Source organism: Penicillium griseofulvum (assembly GCF_001561935.1).
Source record: "Penicillium griseofulvum strain PG3 chromosome Unknown contig_80, whole genome shotgun sequence".
Classification (NCBI taxonomy): Eukaryota; Fungi; Ascomycota; class Eurotiomycetes; order Eurotiales; family Aspergillaceae; genus Penicillium; species Penicillium griseofulvum.
In genome coordinates this window covers 5856382-5879881 of record NW_024467471.1, presented here as the reverse complement: position 1 = coordinate 5879881, position 23500 = coordinate 5856382, and the positions used below count along the sequence as shown (strand labels likewise).

General features: G+C 50.1%; 9 protein-coding genes across 9 annotated transcripts; 5 read left to right on the top strand and 4 right to left on the bottom strand.

Moving 5' to 3' along the window:
- Nucleotides 1–728: 728 nt before the first annotated feature.
- Nucleotides 729–2186, bottom strand: PGRI_031000 (uncharacterized protein; the record flags this gene model as incomplete). Its single annotated transcript, XM_040790813.1, has 1 exon — nucleotides 729–2186. One exon carries the CDS (start codon nucleotides 2184–2186, stop codon nucleotides 729–731), a length of 1458 nt encoding a protein of 485 aa, XP_040647766.1.
- A 186-nt stretch (nucleotides 2187–2372) lies between these two features.
- Nucleotides 2373–3920, top strand: PGRI_030990 (threonine--tRNA ligase MST1; the record flags this gene model as incomplete). The annotated part of the gene is made up of 1 exon (XM_040790812.1): nucleotides 2373–3920. One exon carries the CDS (start codon nucleotides 2373–2375, stop codon nucleotides 3918–3920), a length of 1548 nt encoding a protein of 515 aa, XP_040647765.1.
- Nucleotides 3921–4559: 639 nt separating this feature from the next.
- On the top strand, nucleotides 4560–6702 carry PGRI_030980 (2-isopropylmalate synthase; the record flags this gene model as incomplete). Its single annotated transcript, XM_040790811.1, has 5 exons — nucleotides 4560–4567; nucleotides 4617–4761; nucleotides 4820–5694; nucleotides 5763–6468; nucleotides 6520–6702. The coding sequence occupies 5 exons, from the start codon at nucleotides 4560–4562 to the stop codon at nucleotides 6700–6702; spliced, it is 1917 nt and encodes a 638-aa protein (XP_040647764.1).
- Nucleotides 6703–6814: 112 nt separating this feature from the next.
- PGRI_030970 (sulfatase family protein) lies at nucleotides 6815–8735 on the bottom strand (the record flags this gene model as incomplete). The annotated part of the gene is made up of 5 exons (XM_040790810.1): nucleotides 6815–7171; nucleotides 7222–7383; nucleotides 7436–7653; nucleotides 7702–8551; nucleotides 8610–8735. The coding sequence occupies 5 exons, from the start codon at nucleotides 8733–8735 to the stop codon at nucleotides 6815–6817; spliced, it is 1713 nt and encodes a 570-aa protein (XP_040647763.1).
- A 534-nt stretch (nucleotides 8736–9269) lies between these two features.
- On the bottom strand, nucleotides 9270–15293 carry PGRI_030960 (putative AMP binding domain protein; the record flags this gene model as incomplete). The annotated part of the gene is made up of 6 exons (XM_040790809.1): nucleotides 9270–10206; nucleotides 10261–10864; nucleotides 10917–11126; nucleotides 11176–15026; nucleotides 15155–15177; nucleotides 15234–15293. 6 exons carry the CDS (start codon nucleotides 15291–15293, stop codon nucleotides 9270–9272), a joined length of 5685 nt encoding a protein of 1894 aa, XP_040647762.1.
- An 883-nt stretch (nucleotides 15294–16176) lies between these two features.
- On the top strand, nucleotides 16177–17187 carry PGRI_030950 (40S ribosomal protein uS7; the record flags this gene model as incomplete). Its single annotated transcript, XM_040790808.1, has 4 exons — nucleotides 16177–16310; nucleotides 16561–16744; nucleotides 16813–16927; nucleotides 16985–17187. 4 exons carry the CDS (start codon nucleotides 16177–16179, stop codon nucleotides 17185–17187), a joined length of 636 nt encoding a protein of 211 aa, XP_040647761.1.
- A 459-nt stretch (nucleotides 17188–17646) lies between these two features.
- Nucleotides 17647–20102, top strand: PGRI_030940 (SDA1 family protein; the record flags this gene model as incomplete). The annotated part of the gene is made up of 4 exons (XM_040790807.1): nucleotides 17647–17693; nucleotides 17785–17820; nucleotides 17895–18182; nucleotides 18236–20102. 4 exons carry the CDS (start codon nucleotides 17647–17649, stop codon nucleotides 20100–20102), a joined length of 2238 nt encoding a protein of 745 aa, XP_040647760.1.
- Nucleotides 20103–20477: 375 nt separating this feature from the next.
- Nucleotides 20478–21182, top strand: PGRI_030930 (uncharacterized protein; the record flags this gene model as incomplete). Its single annotated transcript, XM_040790806.1, has 1 exon — nucleotides 20478–21182. The coding sequence occupies one exon, from the start codon at nucleotides 20478–20480 to the stop codon at nucleotides 21180–21182; it is 705 nt and encodes a 234-aa protein (XP_040647759.1).
- An 899-nt stretch (nucleotides 21183–22081) lies between these two features.
- PGRI_030920 (Monooxygenase, FAD-binding) lies at nucleotides 22082–23493 on the bottom strand (the record flags this gene model as incomplete). The annotated part of the gene is made up of 2 exons (XM_040790805.1): nucleotides 22082–22905; nucleotides 22974–23493. 2 exons carry the CDS (start codon nucleotides 23491–23493, stop codon nucleotides 22082–22084), a joined length of 1344 nt encoding a protein of 447 aa, XP_040647758.1.
- Nucleotides 23494–23500: the final 7 nt, after the last annotated feature.

The window sequence follows — 23500 nt, the reverse complement described above, 5'->3', positions numbered from 1 at the left end:
CTTTGCCATCGAGCAAATATGCAATAATACGAAGTCATTTGACTCTACGGAGTACTTAAATTCATCATTGTCCCCATTGTAGCCTGAAATCTAGATATCTCACCGCATTTTTCCTGTGGATTCGCTGTATATTGCCATTGTGTTCGTATTTCATCATTCGCACTGCATCCACGTGGGTCCTATGCATGTCCTTTTCAAGTTTTGGCTTTAGGTTATTCGATACATTTCCAAGTATGCATAAACCGCCACCGGCCAGGAATAGCATAGATATCTTAACACACCGGGAAATGGATTGCTGCGAACCATGGATCGAGAGATAATTGTAATGGATCTCGATTTGGATTGGCTGATAATAAATTGTACTGAAATGTGAGTAGTAAGATTGGTTGATCGAGCGATGAATGTGTAGTCGAACCATGGACGAATATTTACACATTCCAACCTTCCAAGGTTAGAAGGTTGGAAGGTTCATTCATGGAGTAGGTATGAATTGTTGGTTTAATTTGTGTTCCTTGTATTCATATAAAAAAGTATGGTAAAATACTGTCATGGCTCATTATTGCATCAAACATTGAACTCATTTCATCTTGGATAACATCGTCCAAAGTCAAAAAAAGAAAAAAAAAGAAATAGTCCAAAACATTACGGTAACTACGGTAATACCAACTCTCGGACCCTCAAAATCAGATCTTCCCCTCAGCGCCCCAGCCCCCTGTGGAGACCTTAATTCACCAAGTGGACCCAGCCCCAGTCGCACGCTGCACATCTTTCAATTGGCGTGATAACCGCAATACCGAGTCAGCAACGGGACGATGGTGCGTGGCCGCGACCCTGAGGAGAGCAAGAGTGGCGGGCCGGGGTGTGTGTGTGGGTTCAGTGGATGCGGTGGATGCAGTGGATGCGGCAGACGATGACGACTCAGTCACAACAACCGGATTGCCATCTGCAGCTCCTGACGATCGCGCCCGGAACAAATATGCCCCGAACGGTAGCGGGAGCGAGTCGAGCATGGAATATAGTCCGCTGCTACTGTCGTCAGAAGCGTACTTGTGGAAAGTTGGACTTCGTCGTTCTTCGCGTGCTACGATGCCGTCCACCGCTTCGAGGTGGTCGTCTAGTGTTATGAAGCGCGTGTTGAGGGAGTCTGCTTTGCTGCGGATTTGCGAGCGCAGTCGGTCTAGGTACTCTTCGCGTCGTCGCATTTGCGTCGCGAGTCGTGTGTCTAGAGCGGCTGTGCCGGTTATTTCGGTTGGTGGGCGTGAGGCGAGGAGGCTGTCGATTGCTGAGCGCAGGTCTGCGCGTAGAGAGTCGAATTCCCATACTGCTGTTTGGACGGCTTGGTTGCTGCCGGTGAATTCGAGATCTAGCGCGTTGCGAACCTCTGGGAAAGTTGATTTTAGTTGAGATTCTAGGTCGGCGAGCATGCTTTCGCTTTGCTTGAGGATTGCGGATAGAGGTGTGAGGGTTTCAAGGGCGGTGTCGAAGATGGATTCCAGTTGGCGCTGGGAGTTTGCGAGGGTTTCTTCCGGGGGTATTGCCGAAGGGTGGAAGGTGCTGCGCGGTGGGTATGTCGTGGGGAGGGTGATGCAGCTGTTGGGGTAGAGAGTCTTGATGGTTGATATATAGCAGAGGTCTTTGGCTTGGTAGACGACCTCGGGAAGAACTAGTAGGTGTAGGATGATGGCGATCAAGATCGCGTTGATTGCATTGCGGGCAAGGGTAGCATGGCTACGAAAGATGGACTGTGGTTTGACAACCAGGCCTGCTTCATTGGTGGTCGTCTCTGCAGACGAACCGGCGTCTGCATTCTCAGCTTTAGCGCCGGTCCGGTCCTGTTCTCGCTGCTTTGCACCATTCGGCGTGGAAACTTTGCGTCGTTTTCTCATGCTTTCTGAACCTTGCTGTTTTGGAGTCCGCACATATTCCACCCATGACTTCTCTAGGTTAGGCGTTTCGCAGATAGAAGGCATGATCAGCTCCGGGCCTGATATGGTCCATGATGATGACGATGAGGATGCCAGTGACTCCGATGCCGGGTCGGCTGTCTTTGTGGTCGCTTTTATGCTTTCATGCCGGGTATTTGGAGTTTTGGTGGGGTCATTTTCTTTCAAAGAAGCAGTTGATGCTATGACCCAGGATTCGCCAAGAGCTGGGCGATCTGGGATACGAGGCTGTTCTGTAGACATGGCGTATAAACATCTCAGCAAGACACTGTGCACATTGTGTAGTTGTTCTGTAGCTAATATATCACGATTCGGAGTGTTTCAAATGTTTTGAATGCGACTGGCTTAAGTAGATCGTTGCACGCGTAAAGCGGTGGGGAAGAAAGATCGGAGAAACCGCGGCGGCCGAATAAGTGAGAATCTTCAACCATGCGCTCATTGCTTCGCCTGAGACCGTCCCTAACGCCTTGCGTTAGATCTTTGCCATGGCAAATTGCACGATCGCGATCGTTGTCATACACAGCGATTCGGAAATGCTCGTGTTCTGACAAACCCGAAGCTCCAACAATACCTCCCACCGACCATCGAGCTCTCGGGACCGCCCAAGAGCTCTTCACATCTTCAGTTTACAGCCCCGGATCTCCTCTATTCCTCCCGAATGGCACACATGTTGTCAACAAGCTCATCTCCTTCCTCCGCACCCAATATCTACAATATGGCTTCCGGGAAGTCTTAACCCCGACCATCTACAAAAAGTCGCTCTGGGAGATTTCAGGCCACTGGCAGAACTATAAGGATGATATGTATGAGGTGACCGGACGAGGAGCTAGCGGTGAGGCGGAAGGCGAGATAGGAGAAGATGAGTCCTACGGACTGAAGCCAATGAACTGTCCTGGCCATTGTCTCCTCTTCAAGTCGCAGAATCACTCCTACCGCGACATGCCGGTGCGCTATGCAGACTTCAGCCCGCTGCACCGCAACGAGGTATCAGGATCACTGACTGGTTTGACGCGTGTGCGCCGTTTCCATCAGGATGATGGGCACATATTCACTCGCCCGCAGCAGATCAAGTCAGAGATCAAATCAGCGCTGGGATTTGTGGATATGGCTATGAAGACCTTCGGACTCGGTCCGTATCGATTGGTCCTGTCGACTCGACCCGAAGAGGATTACATTGGTACATTGGAGATGTGGGATAATGCTGAGATGCAATTACGCGAGGCTCTGGATAGCACCGGACGCGAATGGGCGCTGAATGAGGGCGATGGTGCGTTCTACGGCCCCAAGATCGACATCCAGCTCCAGGATAAAGCTGGAAAGTACCACCAATTGTCTACTATTCAATTGGACATGAATCTACCACAGCGATTTGAGCTGGAGTATCAAGTTGCAGAGAGTGAGCCAGACTACAATCCAGCCACACCCGGAGTTGCAACTCCAGTTTTGATTCACCGCGCCATTTTCGGCTCATTAGAACGATTTTTGGCATTGTTGATTGAAGAGCATGGTGGTCACTGGCCATTCTGGCTTTCTCCGCGCCAGGCAATTATCCTGACAGTTAACCAAGACGATGCTGTTGTGCGCCAGGCTCAGGAAGCGGCAGCCAAGTTCGCTGGTTTCCGCGCACTGGTGGATGATGGTACCGCTGAGTCGCCCCGTCCATTGTCCTCTGTCGACTCTACATTCCTGGTTGATGTCGATACCAGCGCACAGACCTTGAGCAAGAAGATTCAGCGCGCCAAACAGATGAAGTATAATCTCATCTTCATCCTCGGCTCACGGGACTTGGCCGATGGTGGCATCACTGTTGATGTCACTGGGCAGATGCAGAGCAAGACGGATAAAGATGCTCAGACATTGCAGGCGCTGATCAAAGCCAGACTAGGCAATGACGCGCTGAAGAATCCTCGAGCTGTCAAACTTAGGGTGGAGGAGGTTCACCCGCTAATGGTCGAACTCGAGAAGAACTTTGTGTAACTTTGTATAACTTTGTATGTTGTATAACATGTGTGTTGTCATTTTGAGCGTGCTTAACTACACTTTTCTTGTTTTACTCCTATTCTTGTACAACAATATCAGACCGATCTTTCGCCGAATCCAAGTTCTATTGCACACCGATTGATTGATATTAACAAATGCCTGCGGCTAGCCGCGGAGTATAGAGCCTCAGGCAGCAATATCTCCGATGTTCGGGGTCCTCTAAGAAGACGGGGACAGTATATATTCGTCGTAAATGGCTATTAAGTGATGGTAAATGCAACATAATTGATATAAATTGACACCTGCAAATCCCTGCAGATCTACCAGCATCATCTCAGCCTCATTATTAAACCAATTGTGGCCCAACGCCCCCAAATTCGATCAAAGTATATATCACGTGCCTCCGCTGTCGGCGCCGAAAACTCGGCGTCATTGACGGGCCCATTTGAGTCACAGCATATTTCCCTAATCTTATTTGCTCTCCTTTTCTTCTTTTCTATAAAGGAATCATCCTGTCCATATTTTGGAAGTCAATTCTTTTTTCTTAATTCAAAATCCTGAATCTGCTTGGCTTAACTATACTATTTCCCTTTAATCGCCTCTTATCCACTTTCTCCCCCGCGGTACCCCGCCAACATGCCGATGTATGTTGAAATGACTCTCCGATTCGGTTTACATGCTAACATTCTGAAGGCTCAAGGATCCCTCAAAAAAGTACAAGGCTTTTAAGCCGCTGAATGTACCAAATCGCCAATGGCCTAACAAAGTTATTGATAAGCCTCCTCGGTGGCTGGCAACCGATCTGCGTGATGGCAACCAGTCTCTGCCGGATCCAATGGTATGATATGATATATCGTTCGCTACTGTTTCCCAAATTGACGTGATTGGATCTGTAGGATGGCGAGCAAAAATACCGTTTCTTCAAGATGCTTGTCGATATTGGCTACAAGGAAATCGAAGTGTCTTTCCCGTCCGCATCGCAAACTGATTTCGACTTTACCCGCCGTCTGGTTGAAGAGCCCGGCCTCACACCCGATGATGTTGCTCTGCAGGTCCTCGCCCCCTGCCGTGAGGATCTCATCCGTCGCACAGTCGATTCCCTGAAGGGCGCCAAGAAGGCTATCCTCCACATCTACCTCGCAACCAGCCCCTGTTTCCGTCGGATCATCTTCAACATGGACCGAAAGCAAAGTCTGGAGATGGCCGTAAAGTGCACAAAATACGCTCGCTCTATCACCAAGGACGACCCCTCTCAGGCTGGTACAGATTGGCAATTTGAGTTCTCCCCCGAGACTTTCTCGGATACCGAGCCCGAGTTCGCTGTGGAGGTCTGCCAAGCTGTTAAGGCTGCCTGGGGACCGACTGAGGATAAGCCCATCATTTTCAACCTGCCCGCCACGGTAGAGATGGCCACCCCCAACGTCTTTGCCGATCAGATTGAGTACTTCTGCACAAATATGACTGAGCGCGAGAAGTTCGTTGTTTCAGTTCACCCGCATAACGATCGTGGTTGCGCCGTTGCCGCAGCTGAACTTGCACAGATGGCTGGTGCCCAGCGAGTAGAGGGTACTCTGTTCGGCAACGGTGAGCGTACCGGAAACGTGGACCTGGTCACTCTCGCCCTGAACCTGTACACACAAGGTGTCTCCCCAGGCGTCGACTTCTCAGATATCAACTCCGTCATCAAGGTGGTAGAGGAGAGCAACAAGATTCCCGTTCACGAGCGTACTCCCTATGGTGGTCAGCTCGTGGTGTGCGCATTCTCCGGAAGGTTTGTTTTCCAGTTCTTCCCAAGTGTATTATATGTTTTTCTTTTTGCTAACCTGTTTTGAAATCCAGTCACCAAGATGCAATCAAGAAGGGCTTCAAGCTGCGCCAAGATGGCGGAGGTGCCGACGAGGAAACCGAATGGCAAGTCCCGTACCTGCCGCTTGACCCTCAAGATATCGGCCGTACCTACGAGGCAGTCATCCGCGTCAACTCCCAGAGTGGTAAGGGTGGTGCCGCCTGGATTATCCTGCGCAGCCTGGAGCTGGATCTCCCCCGCGCGCTGCAGGTCGAGTTCAGCAAGATCGTGCAGGAGAAGACCGAGGCTGTCAGCCGGGAGCTGAAGCCCACTGAGGTCGTCAATCTCTTCGAGGAGGCCTACCACCTCAAGTCAAACCCCCGCTTCACCCTTGTCGACTACAGCATCACCACCGACCGCTCGCAATCCCCTGCTCCCCCCGAGCCCGGCAAGGCCCTCAACACCAAGAACCTCAAGCGTCGCTTCACTGGTATCATCGAGATCGACAACGTTCAACATGCCATCACCGGTGTCGGCCCAGGTGCTATCTCCTCCCTGGCCACCGCGCTTTCTACCCTTGGTATCGATCTTGACGTGCGTGACTACAAGGAGCACTCCATTGGCCGCGGTCGTGATACCAAGGCTGCTACATACATTCAATGCACAGCAGCCGGCAGCAATCAACAGGTGTGGGGCGTTGGTATCCACCAGGATGTGGTCCAGGCTTCTCTGATTGCGCTGCTCAGCGCCGCCAGCTCGGTAAGATTTGGTCTTTGATTTGTCTGTATCTCACCACTAACATATGTTTAGTTCCTCACCTCCCGCGCTGGTTCTCCTGCTCCTTTCCGTCCCATCCGCTCCAACACCCTCACTGACGAGGACATCCAGGCCCTCGAGCAGCTGGCCGGCTCTCCTGAGGCTGCCACATCTAACGGCGGTCTGAGCGTCAAGGTCAACATTGATCAGCTGACAAAAAAGGCTGAAAATTTGTAAATAATCCAAAAAACAAAAGTCTAAAAGTGATAGCAATAATGTGAATACCATGATCAATTTTGAATCTAGCATTGACTTGACTGAATATATTTGTTAAGAGTAGCATCGAGGCTCACCACCCAAACAAATCATCCAACCAGCCCCTCTTTGCACTGGCCCCATAAGAATTGAACTTTTGCGGCCCCTCCGCCGAAATAATATACCCTTTCTCACAAGACGAGAACGAAACCTTCGGCTGATTCGCGTAGAAGGTATCGAAGCCGGAGTCCAGCGCATCAGCAAGACTGTTCACTTTACCGGCTGGATGCAGTTGCTTCCAGGGGTATCGACATGAATCGCCTTCGCAGGACTTGAGGACGAGCATCAGTGCATCTAACCGCGCTATGATTTGTGGCAGTTCACGATTTGCAATCTTGTAGGAGTGTTTGGCAGGGTGTGTGCCTAGATTCACAGTTTGATGGGGGTCGCTCTGTTTTAGGGGTTTAGGGCTTGTCGTTGATACAGAATGGGATCTCTTACCTTCAGATCGAAGAATTCTTTCTCGTTTGTGCACCATACTGAATAGTATAGACTATAGTCATCGGCAACTAGTCGAATACCCTTGTATGTGTTTCTCTGGTAGCTGTTATGTTGCTGGTCGTCTTTGTCGCTGGCATACCCGTAGATTCCTTCTGGTACAGCCTATTTTCATAGTTAGCTTGTTGTTTGAATATGCTCTATGTGATTTACTCACCAATCCCCAGTACTCAATAGCAACATGCTCGGTCCTATTGTCCGCCGTGCTGGCAGAAATGGTAGTAGGAATCTTCTTGCCATCCAATCCATCTCGAGTTGCCCCTGCTATATTCAAGAAAGTGGGAGCTAGGTCCGTATGAGAAGTGATAGCATCCAGAGTCTGATTCTTGCCGATACCAGGGCCTCGAACGATGAGAGGGACATTGATATCGGTTTCTATCAGAGTTAGCAATGAACACAGCCCTAAAAATAAGACCAACTCACCATAACCACAGTTCTTCCCAGGCTGCATCCGATGCTGACCCAGATGATAACCATTATCCGTCGAAAAGAATATATAAGTATTATCTAGTTCCCCGACTTTCTCCAATTTCTCAACAAGCCTCCCAATCATCTCATCAACAGCCTGCAGAGCCCGCAGCCGACACCGCTGGAACTCATCAATATATTCAATATGCGTCTGATTCAACTCAGGCACATTCCGCACCCAGCTAACCGCATCCTCAATGAGCGCATTAAAACTCTCATCACGCGGCGCCCGCACATCTTTAAATAAATCCGCATGTCGCGGCGCAAACTCTGGCTCACCGAACCAGTTCGCATTCCGCGTGGAATCATGAGACCCATTCGAGTGCGGCGCATTCGGCGCTACTGTGAGCATCCACGGCTGCTCGTGTTTAACGGCCTCGTCAATGAAATCTTCTGCTTTTTCAGCAATGACGTCTGTCGAGTACTTCCCGTCGTATTTGACTGGCGGTGCACCGTTGCGTGTCATCCGCGCGTACCAGTATCGATATGTGTATGGATCTAGGAGGAAATCCGAGCCGTTGAACCCTCGCACGTAGGGGCTGTTATAGTTGTCTTCTGTGTGTGCGTTCCACATCTTGCCGACGTAGTATGTGTTGTAGCCTGCTTCTTGCATCCAGAGTGGGAGGTAGTTGTCGTTCCAGCCGGCTGAGACTACCTTCGGATAACCGCCGTAGGGAAGTCCGACGTCTGTTACGTTGGTGTTGTGTGGCATGCGGCCGGTCCAGAGGTTGGCTCTGGATGGACAGCATAGTGCGATTGAGCAGAAGTGTTTGGAGTAGCTTGTCCCTTGTTGAACGAGGGTTTCCTTGGAGTGTTAGATTTGGGGAGGAAGTAGGGTTTGGTTGCAATGGGAATAGACTCACTTGCAGCTTGGGCATGTGTTCTAAACCGCCTACATATTTACCCTGATCATCTGTTAGAATGAAGAGAATATTAGGCTGCTTGGCAACAGCCAGCGTCGTCAATAGCAGCAACCTCAGGAATTTCATGGTGAAATGGATGTTATTTGTTCAGCTTAGAAGCTGGGAGCAGATATATACCTTTACTTCTTCAGCATCTCCAAGCCCTGCGTCATGAGAAGCACAAGCTGTTGTGTGATTTCTCTCTAGAATTGCACATAGCGATCATCCAAATATACTATATGGTAATGTACCACGTACATGATCGGCATATTGGTGATAGGTTGGAAGTTATGGGGGAAGTCGATCAGTCCGAGTATAATGCAATATTATTTGAAGTGTAGTATAAAGATGTGGAGTATAAAATAGATCGGCGATTGCGAGCTTGTGGATGTTGATGATGTTAAGTGGGCCGTGTCATTTATTGCAAGAATTGGAAAAAAAAATAAAAAATAAAATCAGAACTTATCTACATTCGAGCGAAGTATGTACAAATCGAAAACATAGAGCTGAGGTATTGGGAATAAACCGGATAAAGAAGATGCAATGCTGAGAAAAATCATCCGAACTGTCAAACGGTAGGTTCGATAACAAATCATTTTCAGATCTGTACAATGTATGCACTTAATCCAAGTTTAGAGCTCGCATTTGCCGATTTGGTGGAGCATTGTTGGCTGTGCGGGAGTCTTGTCCATCTTCTGTACTTAGTGCTGACTGGTACATAAGAGCTTCTTGGGGCCAATCATCGGCCATTCCGCTGTCTTGCGTACGTGGACGTGTTGGCTCAGCATGGGCTGTACCGATAGGCTGGTTGTGGTTCCATCCCTGTTGACCAGGAAGCGACTCTTGTCCCGGCTGTTCACCGCCAGGGTATCCATACGGTTGAGACTGGGCAGAGCTTTCTGCCATATCAAAACTAAACCGGAAATCGCGGTCCGCGTTGGAGGTACCCGCAGCGGAACCCAATGTGTCGTAGTGCTGATCATCAAACTCGGTTACAATAGTGGCAGACTGTGGCTCCTTGATGTGAGGCACGGCAGGGCTAGGCTTTGGGACAGGAGTGGCAGCCACACTATTATCAGTGGCACTCTCAAGTTCTTGCGGCATAGACCCAGCTCTGTCGGTGTGATAGCTCGGGGCAGGATGGACAGTCTCTTCCGGTGCCATCCCAGCCGGAGAGCGAGGAACACCCGTGTCGATGTCCGGGTTCATTGAAGACTGTCGGATGCTGGTGCCCACGGTGCTTCCAGGCTTGGAAACTCTGCTCATACGATGCTGAGGCATATCTGCGAATGGGCTGTCGCCCTCTAGGTCGCGAATGCTGAATTGAGCAATGGTTCGTAGCTTCCGAGTCACCCACGAGGCGAGAACCTTTCCACGCTGCTTCTCGCCCAGACGGGAGCGGGGGAAGTCGCCATGCGACACGAAGGCGACAATATCCGCAACAACCTGGTGCTCCATGAGGATAGCATCAACAATGACGGGGACAAGGGCGGCTAGATAGGCTTTTCGGGTAACCTCAACAACGACAACAACTAAACCACCGGCTTGGAAAATGGCACTGCAAATGTCATGTTAGCCTCTGTGTCTTATGAGAAAAATGCCATTTACTTACCATCCTCCATTCACAATGTTGCGGTGGCAACTCTCTACGGAGTTTTCAATGTCCATAGGGAAATGGTTGAGTCCGTTGACCTCGAAGGTCTCGCCGATGCTGCCAAGAAGGAACAGTACTTGCATATCAACTGGCTGGCCACCAGGACCGATCGGCCGAGTAACGGTGTGAAGGAAACCAAGATCACCAGTACGGACATAAGGCACGCTGGGATCGCCGTCTGCAACCCTGCCGTTCAACCGCTCGGCGTCAAATTCTTGCTTTGATTTGTAGAATCCCTGAGCGCAAGCGTCCGATTGGACCCAGATCTCACCATACTCTCCAACATGCGCAAGAGTGCAGGTTTCGGGGTTCACGATCGCAATCTGTGTGTTGACTGGTACCATACCTGAATCCTGCAGCAAGAGCGCAGTAGGATCGGCATCGGGGTCCACGGGGTAGATAAGACCTTGACGGAGGCTTCGCAAGTCGAGCCATAGCTCGATCGGCTCAATGCACATGTATGACCTTGTGGTAATCATCGGGTTGAGAACGTGCGAGTAAATGACGTTGATAGAGGTACGGTCCAAGTTGGCGTTGGCGAAATGTAGGCGTACCTTTCCATCTGTGTAATCAGATTAGCTTCTCTCCTTGGTTGCGATAGAGATAACACGTACAGATATCCGTTCTAGGTCGGCCCTCTGAGGAAATCATGAGGTTCTTCAGTTCTTGAAGCTGGAAGCCCTTTCCAGCCATAGCACTCATCGCGTAGTCCAGCATCTGACTAGTGGCGTAGGTGTCCTTGATTTTATACCGAGCAAGTGTGACGAAGAGAGTCATTGGGTTTTGAGCGAAATCGACTGGCGAAACAAGATATGTAGGCGCACCTGGGTAACATGTTAGAATGGAAATCTTCATAGAAAACAGCAAACTTACCGACGAATATGCCCATCAGACAGGTGTGGAGGAACCCGAGACCCAGGGTACTTCGGACACTTCCAAGCACTGGTCTCGAACTTGTCATTTGGCAGGTTTCTTTCTGAACCTTGCACATGCCCATGATTGTTTCGTGGGAAATCTTTACCGAAATTCTTCGCTGATCCGGGGTCCAATAAGTCCAGACCAGAGCGGGAAGGTTGCCTTGGAGCCATGTATCCTTCATAGTGTACCCGAGCTCGCGACATCCGTGGGACTGCTTCGAGGGCTTTGTGGTATTGTAAATAGCGGGAACGCCAATGCGAAGAACCTGGGCGGACTGCTTGATATGCTGTGACACAAGCTTTTGCCTCATGACATGGTCAACCTCGGTATTGACGATGATGGCCTTGATGTTGAAGTCGCTGATGATGTGCAAGAATGCAGGGGCATCCTCTGACAGACGATTTTGATCGATAGGAGCCATCGGGATGACAACGGCACCCAAACACAGACAAGCATGAACAGCATAGACGTAATCCTCCGAGTGGGTGTACATCAGCACGAGATGATCTCCTGGTCGTACCTTCACCTTGTTCTTGAGATAGGTCGCGACTGCAGAGACTTTGAGGTCAAACTTCTTCCAGGTGATGCCCTTTCCTTCCTTTCCACGACCATCAATAGAGCAGTAAGCTAGTTCTTCAGCTTGGCGGGAGACTCGCCATTGAAGAAGGTCGACAATTGTGTTGAAGTTGTTCAGTGGGGTGGAAGTTCGGTCATCCATCACCACATCGCGATAATCAACACCCGAGTATTGCTTTTCCTGATAGGAAAGCATGTCTTGTCTTGATGCCAGAGCAGTAGGGGACCAGATCCCACCCTCGGGGTCAACACCGACGGGCAGATTCAACACTGATCGCTCCACTCCAAACTTGACATGCACTGCTTGCAACATACCGGACTCGAAATCTTTGCGACAGAGCATGTTACCAATCTCTTGTCTGCCGTTCTTTGTGACACGCGGCAGAGAGTTCGGGGCTGTAAGTAGAACACAGTACACCCGCAGATGATGCTCTTGGTACAATACCTCCATACACCTCTCGGCGAGGGAATCGAGGAGGACCGAGTCGAGCTGTCTTGGTGGACCGCCAGAAGTTGTTGGTGCTGTCGAGGCCGAGTAAGACTCCAAAACAATAACCGGAAGATGTTCTTCATTGACAAACACATCAAATGCAGTGCAATCATGAATTTTCGGCACCTTCTTAAGAATGCTAACAGTTAAATGTTGAACAAAGAAGTATCGGTGTTCGACAATCTCTTGGCCGTGCTCAACCCACTCGACCTTTTGGCGGAGACGATCCTCGTAGAGACCAAGCACGAAAATTCTGCCCTCAATCACACATCCGAGAAGACCAGTACGCAGGAACTCAGGTTCCACGAGTATCGGGGTCGGGTTAGTCTCCTCAAATTTGTAAGGACGAGCGTGGAATATGGCCTCTGTGTGTTTCGGCAATGCCCAGAATCCACCAGAAAGAGAGGGTGAATCGACCCAAATCTCTCCAACGACATTTGGCGTACAGAGAAGATTGGTTTCCGGATCAACGACGGCGAGAGTTGCGTCGGGAATTGGGTAGCCGAAAGCACCAACGCGTACAGCATGCGGCATACTGCTGGCATACTTCCGTGCATCTTCGCCCATGGCCAGCACAACCACTTCATTGCTCTTCAAGGCCTCCTTGTCTAAAAGAATTTCACTAAGCTCGTTTTTGGGGCTCTGCTTGATCGTAGAGACTCGGGATCCACCACCCAGAAGGCTGCTTCCGAAGCCAGTTTTAGTCTCGGACTTGACAAGGCTTTCGTCTTCTTTCTTAGAATCATCACGGGTGGCTGGGTCCATTTCATGGGTCAAAGCACACCCCATTCGTTCTTCGCCACCGAGCCAATCACGCATACTAATAACCATACCACCATGCTCTGGCAAGCAGAGCATTGGAGCCACAATTTCTCTAGCCCGTGGATTCCTCATTGGACGAAGCCATCTGTCTGCTAGGATTTCATGGAACTCAGGGTCGAGAGTAAGGGTATCGATGAGGCAGAGTTTGACGCTGCTGAAATTAGGCTCTGAGTTCTTCTTGTAATGTCTTGTCGACATCGGATCTTGCTGGTAGTTGTAGGTGGCAATCTTCAAGCCAGAGTAATCAGTCGCCATGACTGATGCCTTGTGCTTGGTGATTAGATGGGCATATAAACCGGGTGTTTCTACCGCTCGGTCCTCGTGCCAAACGGTTGTGTGGCCACCGTAAACGGTAAGAAGAATGGCTATGATCATACCAATCCCTTGTCTCGGATCGAGGTAGCTGATGATAGTCTCTCCCTTAGTGCCATACTGCCTGGCGTTTGACTCTGCAGGAACCGTAGAAATGATCGCACTCAGACATGCCATTTGGTGCATGATGGTCCGGTGGCTCATCACGACACCACGCATATCACCCGTCGGGGCCTTCGCAAACTCAATATAGGCCAGATCAGGGACCTGAAGTGGAGGCGTATCATCCTTCTTCTTTGGATGGAAACTGCCAAACTCATTCGTCTTCCACCACTCAACCCCTCGTGGCCAACTAAGCTTTTGCGCTGTGATATCGCGTTGGAAGTTCTTCAAATTGTTTTCGGTTGTCAAAGCCAGATGGGCCTGGGTCGAGGTGAGCACGAGATTTAGACTGGCGTAGTCATCTAGACTGTTGATAGGCACGGCGACAACTCCTGCAATAAAGCATCCCAACAGCGCAACGGCGAACTCGATAATCTCAGCTTCGCGGTAAACGAGAGCGACTCGATCTCCACGATATAGATTACTCTTATCACGGATGACTTGAGCAACTTTCTCTGCGCGGCTAGACAACTTTTCCCACGTTATCGATGCAACCTCCTTGCCCTTCGCATCCAGCACCCAATATGCTGCCTGCTTGGGGTGAGCTCGAGCACGATGCCGTAAGACCGTGGGAAGGTTGTCAAAGTTGGACATGGGGATATTTTTGTCATGCGGATCGTTCAATGCGAAGGGAATCTCCCGAGGTTCGAGGGGATGTAGATGCTCAATAGCCGGTCCATGCTGAAGCTCCGCCGCAGCGGGCATTAATGGCGGGGCCATGTTCGCTGTTGGTGAAAAAGCTTCCCCGGACTGAGAATAGCGGTGGAAGCCACCCCCATAGCTATCCCTATAGTCATCATGCTGTTGCCCCGCAAAGTCGGAAAAGTAGCCCTGCTGGGAATCAAGCATTGTTGACTGTCGCGTGGGCGCTCCAGGTGGTTGATCATAATATGTCACGCCATCGTCCACGTACTCGGGCTGAGCGTGTTCGGCGGGGGCGTATTCCTGAGCGTAATCCTGGGCATACTCGGGCTGAGACATATACTCGGGTTGCGCATTTGGGTTAAAGGCGTAGTTCTGGCTCATCAAAGTAGCAGTTCTAGAGCCATCCTGGCCTGGTGGCCCTGGGATCGGGGGCTTAGGAAGAAATAGTGAGTCGTAAGAGCTCCCAGAAGGCGCGCGATCATGGGCTTGGAGCATGCTTTCTCGGCTATGAGACCCTAGCGATGACTGCGACTGATCCTGTGTATGTATACCGGCACCTTGAGTATATCCGACACCTCCGCTGGCCTGTGAGCCATTGTAACTGCCTGCGTAAGTCGGGGAAGCGATGTGTGGCAGGGAAGAGTCGGCGGTTGGTGGGCGAACGTTCAAAATGGCCGGCGGGGCCCTTCCAGGACTGGCTGGGGATGCATCGTAGCCTAGACCAGCCTGTGGATTGATCTCAAGGGGCTTGTTGGGACCGAAATATTGCGAGAGAAGGACTGTACGTCGCTTCTGGTATCTTGTTGCTGTTAGTCCTTTTGTGCATCTGTAGGTGGAAAAGGGCCCGTCGAAGGAATTGTATTTATGACAAGGAACAAATGTCTTGTAATATCGCTTTGTGGCCGGGGAGCATCGCAAATCGCTTACCCTTTCTCGGTAATATCGCCCTCCTGTTATGAATCATGCATGAGCAGAAGGATACAACAAGCGCATGAAATGTACATACCTCCAATTCCCGATCTAGATTCCGCAAAGCGGCTTGTATCTCAGGAGACTCTTCCGCCATTTGGACGTAGGTTCGGAAAGCCTCAATTCGGGGGAGTGTATCAAAAGCGCGGGGAAGGGATGGGGGACAAGGAGTCAACAACACCTCATCGCAATGAGCGTCTCGAGGGCTCAGAGGTGGGGTGGCGGATTTGCCAAGTGCAGCCCTGATAGCCACAGGTTGTATTTACCGGGGTGTATGTTCGAACGACAGTCAATCCATCGTGTCTCTCTCCGCGCAAGACAGCCGCAACGTCACCTGCTCAGGGCGGTCAAGCGAGCCGAGGAGCCTAAGTAAGACATGCGATACTACCTAGCTATACCTCGATATAGGTTATGTATGGTTGTCTCATTTATATATAGAATACAAAGAAAAAGTTCTACACTATAGCATAAAGGCTACCGTATCGAGTTCCGACGAAAATTGTGGCTTTTCAGGTACCGTCTGACTTTAGATGTATCGCGTGTCACAGTTCCAGCCTTGGGACTATTAAGAATGAGACACATATTTACACCAATTTTGGTCTAGGTTTGTGTGTTCAGGAGAATTTTTAGTTGAATTACAAAAAAACAAGATTAATATTGAAAGCCCAAGAATATTCCGCAGAATCAGTAGAAAGTCACAAAATCAGTGTGATCAATATGAAGCTGGGATTGGCTGGTTTTCCCCGGTGTCCGCGCTGATCATGGGAAAAGTTTGATTCCTCAGGCATCCAGGCGCCAAGGCTTCAAGCCAAGACATAAATCAGGTGATCTCCACTCTCAGCCTACCCTAATCACATGACCCCCGCACAACCTAAGCGAGGCACACCAATTTCTTTCTTGGATAACCGGAACCTCATCGACGTTCAACCACCAAACGACAACCCGGTCATTTTCCCACGAACCCCTCCCGCACAGTCAACATGTCCGACAACGGGGACGTCGAGGTCGCCGCCTTCCCTGTCCTGCCCAAGGAGGTTCTGGCCGAGCAGGGCAGCATTAAGCTGTTCAACAAGTGGAGCTACGATGATGTCGAGATCCGGGATATTTCCTTGACGTGAGTCTTTCTATCAGGTCCTCTATGCGCCGAGTGAATTCCTGTTGTGTGCGAGAAAAACCGAATCGGATTGGTGGAATGGCATGACTTTTTCGACAACTTGAAGGGGGATATCGAAATTCTGTATCGGAGGAAATACGACACGCCATGGGACTGGTTTTCTCTTCGCACACATCAGGAAATCAACAGCGCACACAGGGCCGGCAATTGCGCGACTCAGATTTACAGAGGTGCTGACCCGCCATCACAGCGACTACATCCAGATCCGCTCCCCCGTCTACCTCTCCCACTCTGCCGGTCGCTATGCCGCCAAGCGTTTCCGCAAGGCTCAGTGCCCCATCATCGAGCGTCTCACCAACTCCCTCATGATGAACGGCCGCAACAACGGAAAGAAGCTCCTTGCTGTCCGCATCGTCGCTCACGCTTTCGAGATTGTATGTGCTACTCCGACCGATTCGACGATTCAACTGTCCAAACCAGATACTAATATTCAATTTTACAGGTTCACATCATGACCGACCAGAACCCTCTCCAGGTCGCCGTTGACGCCATTGTCAACTGCGGTCCCCGTGAGGACTCCACCCGTATCGGTTCCCAGGGTACCGTCCGTCGCCAGGGTACGTGAAAAGTCTTCATTCTCATCTATGAAATTGAAATACTAACTCTCCACCTAGCCGTCGATGTGTCTCCCCTCCGTCGCGTGAACCAGTCTATCTCTCTGCTCACCATCGGTGCCCGCGAGGCCTCCTTCCGCAACATCAAGAGCATTGCTGAGTGCCTTGCTGAGGAGCTGATCAACGCCGCCAAGGGTTCTTCCAACTCCTACGCTATCAAGAAGAAGGACGAGCTCGAGCGTGTTGCCAAGAGCAACCGGTAAAGGGGTTGTGTTGGATTTGTTCTCCGTTTGGTCCTCTGTTTGCGTATACTGGAGTGGACGGGGTTTTAACCGGGATTCAGTGGATTCGCATGCATCTGCAAGGCTGTACATAATGTGATACAGTCAAGGAGGAAGCACGATCTTAAAGGGAACGCATTCGGACGGCTTTCTTTGTAGTTGTGATGCGATCATGAAGACCTTGGGTCGTAAAGACCTATTTCCTAAAAAGAAAAAATTTCTTTTATTTCGCGTTTTTGAATGAATCTCGCAATATAGATTGTAGAATAATATATCTGATTCAAATGATCAAATTATATGTTTACTTAGTTCTAGCCAAATCTGATATTTGCCAAGATTGAGATTTTCCATCGCTTATCGATACCGAGAATACGGAGAAAAAAAAGTTTCGGACCTCAACACACCCTTCCCAACCACCATATTCTTATTTCCACCTTCAAAATGGTGAAAAGAAAGCTGGGAGCCTTGGAAAAGGTCGAGGCTGACCTGTATGTACATCTTGTCTAAGCCGATGCGCCCATGGCCAATCCGTCAGAGGCTTCAGTCCGCGAATGCTAACATCTCTTGCGCGATTCGCAGGCCCAATTTGCAGCACAAGATTCGCAGGGATCCCAAGTAAGTTATATGCAGAGATTTTCTATGATTGATTCCACTCGGTCAGGGGCTAATTGCCGCTTCGCTCTCTTCAGGTCTTATATCGAAGATTTCCGTGCTCAACACTACCAATATGAATCCCATCGTGAGATTTTCATGGCGGCGCCCTCATCTGCTACGGATACCGGTGTGATTTCTCTTCGGGATCTCATCGACTTCATTTCCCATGTCGCCGACTGTTACCCAGGGATCTGTAAGGACTTCCCGCAACAGCTCATCGACATGCTCATGCAGCACCACCTGGTGTTGGAGACAGAGTTGCGGGAGAAGATAGTTGGAAGTTTGGTGCTCTTGAAGAAGAAGGAACTTATAGATTCAGCAACGTATGAAGACCTACTCATTATTTCACTACTGTCGATTCTAACCGCTACTTTAGGTTGCTGCACACCCTCTTCCCCATTCTTGTCTCTACACCTAGCAAGACCCTGCGTGCTCTGCTCTTCCAGAAGATCCTCTCTGAGATGCGAACCGCAAATTCAAAGACTACTAACCACAAGCTGAACCGCACTATGCAAACCGTTCTATTCAACTTGGTCACATCAGACCGCACATCGGCTAAAGGCCTGTGGGCGATTAAGATTACCAGAGAGCTATGGAAGCGCCAAATTTGGACTGAGGCTAAGGCCGTTGAGGTCATGAAGGAGGCAGCCCTGTCACTAAATGAGAAGGTCATCATCGGCGGAGTCCGTTTCTTCCTTGGTGGTGATAAGGAGCGCGAGGAATTGGAGGACGAGGACAGTGACGAAGAGATCAATGTTGGCCAGGTTAAGCATCAACTTACCATCAACAAGAAGACCAGAAAGAAGGCCCGTGTCGCCGAAAAGGCCATCAAAGCGGTCCGGAACAAGGAGCGCAAGAAGGGCAACCCTAATCCCCTCAACTTTTCCGCGCTTCATTTGCTGCACGATCCCCAAGGATTCGCGGATAACATGTTCTTCAAGCATCTGCAGAACGGTAAATCTAAGCTGAATCTGGAGCAGAAGCTCCAGGTGCTACAGTTGGTCTCCCGCCTGGTCGGCTTGCACAAGTTGCACATCATGCCGCTCTACTCTTACTTCCAAAAGTACCTTACTCCCCGCCAACCTTCGGTCACTTCATTCCTGGCATCCCTGGCCCAAGCCTCGCACGACTTGGTGCCTCCTGATGTTCTCGAGCCTCTGATTCAGAAGATTGCCAATGAGTTCGTCTCCGAAGCATCTGCAGGTGAAGTTGCGACAGCTGGTCTGAATGCCATTCGTGAAATTTGTGCTAGACAGCCTTTGGCTATTGATGAGACTTTGTTGCAGGATCTTGTCATGTACAAGAAGAGTAAGGATAAGGGTGTCATGATGGCCTCCAAGGGTCTCCTTAGTCTTTACCGTGACGTTGGTGCACAGATGCTGAAGAAGCGTGACCGTGGCAAGGAGGCCGCAATGAGCCTGCGCGCTGGTGAAAGACAAGAAAGACGTTACGGACAACAGGAGGTCGGCGAAATTGAGGGCCTGGAACTCTTGGCCAAGTGGAAAGATGAGGAGCGTCGCAAGAGGAACATCGAGAAGGGTCTTCCATCTGATGCTGAAGATGACGAAGAGGAGAATGACGAAGCCGATTGGGCAGCCTGGAATGTCGAAGATGACTCTGACAGCGATGTCGATGGAGAATGGATCAATGTGGAGGACGATGTTGAGATTGTGCTGAGTGATTCCGAGGATGAAGGCAAGCCGGCCTCAAAGAAGGCCAAACAAGAAGAAGAGGCCAAGAAGGAGACTGAAAAAGAAGCTGAAGCCGAGAAGGCCATTGATTTCATGAAATTGGCTACCACTCGCATCCTCACGCCCGCCGATCTCGCCAAGCTTACCGAGCTTCGTGCTGAGGCGGCCGCTAATGCCACTCTTCCGGGCAACAAGGGCCGCGTCGCTGCCCCATGGACCTCCCGCCATACCGATGACCCATTGACCGCTAATGAGATTGAGGGTCTTGCTGCTCTGTCTGCCGCTAGGGCCACTCGCGAGGAACGTATTGCCCACGCCAAGGAGGGCAAGACCACTGATCATATGAGCAAGGAGGCTCGTCGCAAGGAGCGCAAGCAGGAAGCAGGAAAGAGTAGTACCAACAAGGAAAAGGCTCGCAAGAAGAACTTCCTCATGACGCTCGGCAAGGCTCGCAGCAAGAACAAGAGAAGTTTGGTGGAGACCCGTGCTGTGCTCAAAGCCCATGTGGATCGTGGCAAGAGAGGTGGACGCAGAGGAAACGTTGGCCAGTAGGCCTTTTATGTCCTTTAAAAATAATGATTTGTTATATACAGTACATTACTTTGCGTGGATAGATCAGATCATACATACTATCCTCATGACAGACTTTTGAATAGAATTAGACAGATAATACGGAGTACTATACGTAAGTTTATAACATTAACGAACACATAATATAGAAGTCATGTATAGTTGTGCGCGTGTTAAATTAAAAGTCGACGTATCGACGCGTAGACGCGTACCGCGTTAAGTGGTACCCGTTGCCTTAGCAGCCCTCCGATTATCATTTTTGCATTTTCTTTTCTCCCCTATCACTTACACTACGTCACTCCATGTTTGATCCTAAAATCTGAATATCTTTTCTCGTCCAATATGTCTTCCATCAAAATGTCCGACTTGTCAAAGCGCCGACGCTTCCAACCCCCTATCACGACATTCTTCACATCTGCCTCGCAACCAGTGTCCTCGGCTACACCCGCAGTATCCCACCACCACCATTACGCCGCGGAAACATTCTCTGCGCACCCCGTCGTCCCCGCCAAAGTCCAGTCCTCACTTCTATCTGTCGGAATGCGAGTCCGGAAATCCGTCGCAGACGGGTACAAAACCCACATGTCCAAGACAGAAGAGAAGGCCCCACTCCCTGCTGTTGCGCAGACCCCCCGCGCTCAAGTCTACCATGGCAGCAGACCCTCCGAGCTGTCTCCATTCTCTGGCGCCCCCAAAACCTCGTTCAGTGATGACTACCTCGTCACCGACGACGGCGACGCATACTCGATTCCACCAAGCAGCCAAGAGTCGACTGTGTCACTTCCTTTGGGCGGTCAAAAGCGGGCCTTGGAATTAGATGGCGATATTCTTGTCGATGAGGATGTCGATGAATCATTCAATAACTTTGGCGAATCCTGGCATGAAACCTCATACGGTCGAACCATCTTGTCCCCGAATTTGGGCCAAAGTCGCCGGATACTTGCTGTGCGTCAGAAAAAGATTGATCAGCCCACTATGGACATGGATGATTTCGAGGAAGCTACGTTCCTCCGTCGCCGCGAAGAAGTTGATGCAGAGGATGTGCGCATGTACGGTGCTTGAACTGTTGGTTTTCGCTTCTCGTTTTCCTTTGTGAGCCACTACATGACATGGCTTACTGCCTTCTTGCCTTTTCTTGGGCCTGGAATAGGCTTGGTTTCTTTTCTAGACTTCTATTATACCCACTGTCATTCTATGTTGTACCATATTGTTCTGTATCATTATCTTTTCCCATCTGCAGAGCAGTGAATGTGACTTATCAAGGCCATTAGTTTATACTTTTAGATCCTACTAGTGATCAGGCTTGTATCAACTTTGACTCAAATCTTCGGAAAAACAACTCAATATTGAAAAGTGAGTTGCCGTTCCACAAGAAAGATTCCAATGTGTGGTCAGACAGTAGGACGGTGCGCCTGGCTCAATGTGAATATGTGTTAGCGAAGAACACGCTCGAGGGTAATGCTCATTTCTCTAAGCCATTGTCGGGTATGAAGTTGGTTTCGGATATGCCCTCTTCCGAGACAAGCAATGCAGTTAAGCCTTGCTAATTCCCACTCTCGGCATGTCAGACGGCACGTAGTCCTTCGCCAAAAGTCCCAAGAAGCCTATCCTGATGTAACTCGGCCTCGGACATACTGAAATAGCTCGCAATAAACACGTTTTCGGACGAAGTCCGGACCACGTAGTGATTTTACTTGTTGATCTCGGAATTCGGCATTAGCAGCACCGACATGTCACAGAACTGCCGGCTTATTGTAGCATATCCTACTTTCCTATAGTCAACTCTTAGTTCTTTTATTGTGAGCATAAAATGATTGTGGAGCTGATATATATGGGTTTACTTTATCATCAATGGCATATAATACGAGTTGGAACAATGCGGTTATCGAGTGTATATATTCCTTGCTAAGCCCACGGCCACTATTTCCAACGTCACACAATGATAAAGAACCAGCTTAGAGTCAAACCAAGCCGGAAACCCGGCGCTCGAACTCATCGGTTACCTGCTGGAGCATAGGCCTGAAGTCATAGCAGTATAACTCGTCCATATTCGCCTTGGTCCGCTCTTTGAATTTGTCAAAATCGTTGCCTATCTCTTGGTCCAACCTTTTGACCATTTGCCCTTGGCGGCGACTGCTGCGAACAAGCCACTGTGAGCGTTCTCGCCGGACAGCGTCATACGCCTCGAATGCAGCTGACAGGACTTTAGCCTTGCTAACGGCAACACCGTTGGTTCTAATCTTTGTTGCCGCTTGCTCGAGAACAGTTGATAAAACCAGCGCGTCCTCTACACCCATGCCAGCACCGGCACCGTAATGCGGGGTGGAGCCGTGAGCAGCATCTCCGGCAAGCGTGATTCGGCCGTAGGCATAGGTGGACAGAGGGTGGTCGAATGTATCGAACATGGCCCAGCAATTAAGCTCATCGGGCAGAACCGCTACCAAGGATCGTACGGTAGGCCCGAAGCCAGAAAATGCTTTCTCGATATCCTTCTTACTCCCAGAAATGGTGTGCTTCTCGCTTTGGGGCCATTCACCATTATCATGGACAAAGGCTGCCACGTTCAAGGATTTGAAATTGTCCACGGGATATGCCATGAGGTGGGCGCCCTGGCCGGTATACATCACCATGGTTTTGCAAAGATCGCCCATTACCGGAAGAACTTTGTCCATATCGACAAGACAGCGATAGGCAATTTCGTGGCCATAATGCGGAATAGCGGCAGGATCGTTTTCGTCTAGGACAAGTCGACGAACGCACGATTTAATGCCGTCACAACCGATGACTGCCTCGGGAAAGTGTCACATTAGCCTCTTTGCTTTGATTTGCTACGGAGGACAAAGGGAATCATACCAGCGTCAGTCTCGGCAGTCGTGTTGTCGCAGAATTTGAGAAGAAGCTTCTCGTTCTCGCCACTCTGCACGATGGTATCCAGGCGCTTTCCAAGCTTGATCTGGTCGGGTGGGAGCAGATTGATCAGCCCTCTTAAGAAATGTCCACGGTGGGTTGCCCTGGTTATTGCCTCCGCATCGAAGCCCAGTTCAACGTCAAACAAGCGCTCCTTAGGTCTGGACCTTAAATCCTCCCTGGCGAGTCCATCAATCCAGCGCATTTTGCTAGCAGATTTAATTGACACATTGTCCAGACTTTCAGCGACCTTAGGGTCTATAGCGGCCATGCAACCGACTATGTTGGACGTGAAGCCCATGCCAGCCCCGATCTCCTTAAGCTCATGGGCTTGCTCATAGATCGTGACGGGGATGCCACGCTTCGTGAGTCCTAGGGCGACGTGGAGCCCAACAATACCGCCACCAATGATGGCCACGTTAAAAGGTGCATGGTCACCATGGGTGTGTGATAAATCGCTGGCCATGTTCGCA